General features: G+C 56.5%; 1 protein-coding gene across 1 annotated transcript; it reads right to left on the bottom strand.

Moving 5' to 3' along the window:
* Nucleotides 1-1,224: 1,224 nt before the first annotated feature.
* On the bottom strand, nt 1,225-4,091 carry LOC117310968 (cathelicidin-4-like). The gene is made up of 4 exons (XM_033850473.2): nt 3,023-4,091; nt 2,280-2,387; nt 2,065-2,136; nt 1,225-1,462 (listed from the first exon to the last, which is right to left on the bottom strand). The coding sequence occupies exons 1-4, from the start codon at nt 3,509-3,511 to the stop codon at nt 1,352-1,354; spliced, it is 780 nt and encodes a 259-aa protein (XP_033706364.1). The 5' UTR covers nt 3,512-4,091; the 3' UTR covers nt 1,225-1,351.
* Between the last annotated feature and the right edge of the window lie 2,509 nt (nt 4,092-6,600).

The following is a 6,600-nucleotide window of genomic DNA, read 5'->3' as shown; positions in this document are numbered from 1 at the left end:
TGGAAGTAGTTTGTTTGGGAGGTGATTCCAGAAAGCACCAGCACGAGTGTAGAGAAGGGAGACAGGGCAGGACCTGAGTCAGAAGAGGACGTGTCAATGAACAGGTCACAGAAGTGGGCGACAGGGGCTCAAGCCAACTGGGGACCTCAGGAGGAGGTGTGACATGTCTGGGAGTGGACCCCCCAAGGAGTGAGGAAGAGGAGGTATTTTTCCACTGAGTCCCCCCAATGGTTGGTTGAGGTTGCTCCCTGCGTTCAGAATCCCCAGTGTTTCCAGTCCGCCCCAGAGCAAAGGTCAGCTAGAGAATGGGGAGGGGGCAGGATGTGCATAGTGTCTGAAACACCCAGGCACACAGAGATGTGACCCATGCGTCACTCTGTGTGTCTTTCACATTCATGCAGAGCTCTTCACCCTGATGAACAGGATCCTTCTTTTTTATTTAATTTAATTTAATTTATTTTTTTATACAGCAGGTTCTTATTAGTTATCTATTTTATACATATTAGTGTATATATGTCAATCCCAATCTCCCAGTTCATCCTACCACCACGACCACAACCCTCTCCCGCCACTTTGCCCCTTGGTGTCCATAGGTTTGTTCTCTACATCTCAGGATGCTTCTTTTTAATGCTGCATATTTTTGTAGCAGGTAGTTCCCTAAACACAAGCTCACTACTGAAATCTCAGACCCAGCTAAAGAAACAGTGATGTGTTCAATGCCAGAGGAAAAGCCAGGAGGAGTAGGATTTTCCAGACTTCAGACTGTCAAGGAGAAATGGAACGCTATGGGCATTGTACCTGTAGGCTTAGCCCTAAGACTGAACTGCGTCTCTGTGAGTGTTTAACAAATGTCTGGCCCCTCCAGAGTCACCTCCATGTGAGCAGGGACAGCATCCTCACCAGCACTACACACAGAGCAGGTCTCCTTAAGTCCTTACTCAGTGTTGGAGGAGGAGGGCAGAGGTGTGTGAAGGGCACGAGAGCGACCCGAGAATGGAGACGCTGTTGGCCCTGCTGCCTCTCCCCATGTCCTCCTGGAAGGAACAGGGGCCTCACCCACGACTGTGTTTACAGGAGTGATCTCTCTCTCTCTCTCTCTCTCTCTCTCTCTCTCACACACACACACACACACACACACACACACAGAGGAGGCATCCCAGAGGTAAGGACTTGGTCCCAATAAGTGGTAAGAATGAGAAAAGTGAAATTGAAGCCTGGAGGAAGTTATTTTCACAAGAATTTATTTTTCACCATCCAGAAGTCTGAACCAGAACTTATCAGACCCTCAGGACTCTTCCCTGGGCTCAGGGTTCACCAAAAGCCCTTAATGGGTGTGACATCAGGCAATCCTTCACCGTTTTCTGAGAATACGTGGAATGCGGAAATCTGGCGGGGACCACGGAGGGAGCCATGGCCCTGGCCAATTTGGAGGCCAGAAAGGAATTCTCCTGACACTCTGAAGCTGTGAACCACAATGAAATTTATTTCTTTTGTGACTAGGCAGGGGTCAGGACGAGAAACCTCCCTCCCCACATGAACAACCCCCTAACGGACACACCAGGAGCACTGGGCCCTGTTCAGCCTTAAGCTGTGACCTTTGGAGCATGTGGATGAATCCCTACAGCCACAGACGTATGGGGAAACTGGGGTCCACAGATGGCAAGGGGATTCCCAGGGTCACAAGCCCATCCCAGCAAAGCTAGACGGGAGTAGGGGCTGAAAGCACATTACTCCAGTCAGTGCCTCTCAGAATTCAGAAGTCAAAATCCCCTGGAGGCCTTGTGAAAATACAAATGGCTGGGCCCCAGCCCAGAGTCTGATTCAGGAGGTCTGAGTGGGGCCTGGGAATCTGCCTTTCTGTCAAGTTCCCGGGTGGGACCCCACTTAGAGAACCACTGCTCTAAGGGATGGCAAAGCCAGTCCTGGAGGCCTGGGGCTCAGGTGAGGGAGGGGCCAGGTAGAAGGGCCTTTCTCTGCCCTCGAAGGGGCAACGGGTAATTGGTCCAAAGGATGTTCCACAACCCACCCCATTATCAGCTCCATAACACAGAAGGAGCCACTCACCTCATTACAGTTTATGTCAAATTGGTCCTTGGACTGGTCCAGGGTGACTGTCCCCACACACTGTTTCACCAGCTGGAAGGGGAGACTCGAGGTCAAACTGGAACCCCCCGGACCATCACCTCCCAAACTCAGCACAGGGGCTGGAAATATTCCCGGAAGCCCCCTGTTTACATCCCTGGGAAGCAACCTCCAGTGCCCCCAGCCCCCAGCCTCACCCCATTCTCCTTGAAGTCACACTGCTCCGGGGGCTGCTGGGTCGTCCTGAGGCACACAGTCTCCTTCACCGTGAAGCTCACAGGCTTCGGGGTGTCCAGGTCCTGATCCTGGTCAAGGATCAAAGTAAGGAGACTGGGCCCGGGCTCATGCTTCCTTCTCTGATCTGTCTCCCTGCCCCCACCTAGATGGCAGCCTCTCCAGCCCCTCCTGTGTGCCTGGGACCTGGCATGGTGCTGGGTGCACAGGGGAAGGGGACGGAGCCCACTCCTGGCCTCGTGGGCACACAGAGAGCCGGAGGGGACGTCAGACCAGCTCTGATGAGACCACCTGCACCTCTGACGGGCTGAGGGAAGTCAGGGGCTGCCTGCAGGGGGAGATCCTGTCACCGGAACCTCTAGGCCCAGCAGAGCCCTCCGAGTAGGGAACAAAGAAGTGCAGAGCGGACTCAAAACAGGGTAGTCACATCTCAGAGCCAGTGACCACCCTCTATCCCTGGAGCTCCCAGAAGGCCCTTAAGCCTGAACAGGGTGTACAGGGCGCCTATTCCCACAGCAGAGATGCTAAGGCAGGAAGCCTCATGCTGGGAGGGGACCCAATTCTGGGAAGGTTTCCTGGAAGAGGTGGGAGCCCACCTAGAGGGAGAAGTCCCTTCCTGACAGGAGGTACAGCCTGAGCAGAGGGGGTGACAGCGTGGCCAGGGCTGGCGGGAGACAGCCCCCTCCCCAGGGTCCTCCTGACTCACGGCCTTGGGAGGCGGGTCCAGCTCCAGGAGGCGGTAGAGATTAGCTTCTGAGGACCGCTCGTTGAGACGATCCACAGCATGAAGCACAGCTTCCCTGTAGCTGAGGGTCTGGGCGCTGGCCGAGGGCACCACTAGTCCCAGCAGCAGTAGCCACAGTGACCACCGCCCCAGGGCGAGGCTGGCCCTCTGAGTCTCCATGGTCTCCAAGTCGGCCTCCTCCCAGCACGCAGGACCCTCCTTTATGCCCCTCCTGGGCCTGATGCAATGGCCCAACCACGCGTCTTCCTGACCTGCCCCATCCCTGATCTCCTCCCCGGCTGTGAGCTGGACTTGCCTCAGCCCGGGCTGTTGCCTCACGGGGTTGTTGGGCAGTGGGAGCGGGAAGCCTCCTGTGGAAGGTGAAGAAATGGTTTCTCCATCTCCCTGACAACATCTTGGCCTCTCCTGGGGCCCATGGGGAGTGTCATAGGCAGGGTTGCTCAAGAGCATTGAGTCCTCCAGGAGAGGGAAGACCAGGCTCTGTCTTACGTCCCCTCTGCCTCCACACTCTGGTCTCCTCAGGAATAGGGTAAAGGAGTGTATTCAGCACTCAATCTCCTCCTCTAGGCACTGTCTGGCACAGAGTAGTCATCAGTTAATGTTGATGAGTGGATGACTGTACCAGCTCCTTCTAGAGCCTTACACACCTAGCTAAACTCTAGACAGACAGTCAACCCCACACCATCTTGTCTTTTGGGCCCAGCCCTCAGCCTGTCAGGGGCTTGGCTCCCTCTGTCTCCTGTCCTGGATTCATCCTCACTGTTTTCTCGGTTAAATAGTTCTCCACGGGTCCCCACCAGACATGGCCTGCCCCCCTGACCCCTCCTCAACCAAGCATGGGAGGGGTCATCTGCACTGGGACCCCAATTCAGTGCCGCCTCTCACACTCAAGGCCACTGCAGACTGGCCAGTCCTCACTGGATCCAAATTCACACTCAAGCCTTGTCTTCAACTATACGGACTCTAGAGACACGTCTGTCCTCCTGAAATGGCCCTTGACCGATTGTCCCCTGCTGCCAATCTCCTGGGTGCCCTCCTGCCTCCCCCGTGGCTCCTGTTCGGTCTCCTCCAAGGACCCTACTCCTAAGAGGCAGGGCTGGCACAGGTGCATCCGGGCTGCTTCTCCTCCCAGTCCTCACACATTCCTGGGGACACCCCTTCTCAAGATACCAGTTATCAGGGACACACATCACTGGTCTGTATCTCTGAGCTCAAGACTCCCATGAGTGCCCCTGGTTGTCCACACTGAGCTGTTGGCTGCTGTTGGCTGGGTGCCGCCGCAGGAGCCCTGAGCTGAAAGCCTGGGAGCCCCACCTGCTCCTTCTTCCTCCTGAGGACACTCCCTCTGGCCTCCCACCAGCCCAGCCCAGCTCCTACCACCGTCTTCTCTCAAGTGTAGCCACAGCCTCCACACTCCACCTTCTCTGGTTCCAGGCTCTCCCCAGACCACTGTCCGTCCTCCACACCATTGTCTAGGGGCTCAGGCCAAGCACTGATTGGGCCATTTCCCCCGCTGCCTTGAGGCAGGGGCATCGGGGTCTGGGTCTGGATGCTCCCTGCTGTCCTCAGCCCCTGCCCTGCAGGCCTCAGGTGTCAGGCTGCCTCATCCACCGCAGCCACCCAGAAAGCGCTGAGCCCCTGCTCTTCCCCATCTCTGCGCCTGGTCCCTCTGCTTGCCCTGCCCTTCCGCCTGGGGAAGGCTTTCCTGACCTCCATCCAGAAATGGCACCTCCTCCTCTTGGCTCCCACAGCCTCAGGAAGTCTCTTCTGATTTGACCCCAGGTGGCTCCCTGTCCAGTGCTGTGGATGAGACACCAGGCTGGGGGGTCAGTGTGGGAGTTGGTGAGAACACAGCCGGAAAGGTCATGGGCCAAAGCAATAGAGGGGCCACAGGCCAAGAAGGAGATTCTTGTACAGTTTTCTGGAGGAATGACCATGTGGTTGTGAGGCCTGGGGTAGCTCCTGGACTCAGCCGGCCTGTGGGACACATGGGGGCATGGCCAGGGCACCTCAGAAGGTGGCAACCGGGAAGGATGGCGCTGGTTGCGCACTCAGCCTTGGAGAAGGAAGGAGAGGTGGGCTTCTGTGCAACCTGGTTTCACAGTCCAGGTGTTGCCCCAGTGGCCTCTTGGTCAAGCTGTGTCCTTTCCCCAAGTCAAGGGAGGAAAAGAAGGTGATTACAGTAGCAAATAATTAGCAATACACATGGTTACTTGGTATTATGAAACCCTCCCTGTGCATTCCTGTCTCTGGGCCTTTCCATTTGCTCATCCTTCAGACTGAAGTCCCCTTCCCCATCCTCCCTGGATCCCGTGTAGGGTCCTCTGCCAGGTCCTCACACTGCACTTCCTGTAATGGGGGGCCTGCCTTTCATGCCTCCAGCATCTGGCTTTCCTGGTTTAGGAAAGCCTCATAGCCTATCAGAGCGGAGGTCTTCTCAGGAAAGACACCACAGCCCTTGTCCCCAGGCAGGTTGCCCCTGACTCCACATCTGGTCCTTGAGAAATCCTCATGTACCCTTCACCCCAACAAAGTCAGGTATGAGCCCTGACCCTACATCACCCACTCCTTTGCTCCTCTCAGCCATCCTTCCTGTCCAGACACTTTATGGGAAAGAGAACTGGACCTTAGGCTGCTGTGTCCCCAACTGTGGGGACACCCACTAGCTCTCTGATTTGACCAGCTGATGAGTAAAATGAGACCTACAGGCAATATCTTTCCAACAAGGCCCTCCCACCCTCTGAAAAAGGACAGACCTGGACGTGGATCAACGGCCCCGACTCAACCCACCACGCTCGCCCTTCTACAGGGACAAGGGGCTGGAATTCAGACCCCCCTCCTGCCCTCTGCAGTGAGCAGGGAAGGCAGCCATGGCTGCTGTGAGGGTGGGAATTTGGGTCAGGGATGAAGGTCAGGACCCTCTGCTCAGGGTCAGCTTCCTCCTTTCCCTTGTACCACTTCATGTGAAGCAAAGAGCTGGGGAGATTATGTCCTCCTGGAAAGCCCTCAGCTAGGCTGGGATTTCCCAGGCACGGGCCTTGGAGAAGGAGAGCAGCTAGCAGGAGGGCAGCACTACCCCACCTCAATCAAACGCCTAACCAGCTCCTCTCCGCAGCATCTGGGGCTGTGTGACAAGGTGAGCTGGGCCCAGGTGGAGGCTGAGTGCGAGGGTGCCTGAGCTTTGCAGAAGAGGATCAGGCTTAGGGCCAGCCCCAGACATGGAGCAGACTGGTGGGCGTGAGTACCATTCCCGTGAGTGGGATTTTACTGGGGACATGGGTATAGACAGGGCAGCTAGGGGCGCAGGCCAGGCCTGCCCCCAGAGAGCCTAAGAGGGTGTCCTCTCCCCAGAGGGGACTCTGGATGCCTCAGGTACATCTGAGAAGGCACATCCTCCCTCTTCCTTCTGCCAGAACAAAGACCTGCAAACCCCAGGGTCTCAGGGTCGGCCTCCAAGAGACCATGTTCTGCAAGCAGGAAGCAGGTCAGGCCTATCTGGACCCCAGCTTCCAGGAGGATGAAGTGAGACGGTGCACTGC

The sequence above is a fragment of the Tursiops truncatus genome, unplaced genomic scaffold (genome assembly GCF_011762595.2).
Source record: "Tursiops truncatus isolate mTurTru1 unplaced genomic scaffold, mTurTru1.mat.Y mat_scaffold_759_arrow_ctg1, whole genome shotgun sequence".
Classification (NCBI taxonomy): domain Eukaryota; kingdom Metazoa; phylum Chordata; class Mammalia; order Artiodactyla; family Delphinidae; genus Tursiops; species Tursiops truncatus.
The sequence above is the reverse complement of the archived record's forward strand: the minus strand, read 5'-3'. Positions and strand labels throughout refer to the sequence as shown.

Bases quoted from the DNA above. Each gene is read 5' to 3' on its own strand.
- LOC117310968 (XM_033850473.2), bottom strand. From the start codon at position 3,511: ATGCTCTTGAGCAACCCTGCCTATGACACTCCCCATGGGCCCCAGGAG. The intron at 2,388-3,022 runs GTGAGTCAGGAG...ATCCTTGACCAG, and splicing joins TGGACCCGCCTCCCAAGGCC to GATCAGGACCTGGACACCCC. The intron at 1,463-2,064 runs GTGAGTGGCTCC...TGTGGTTCACAG, and splicing joins TTGACATAAACTGTAATGAG to CTTCAGAGTGTCAGGAGAAT.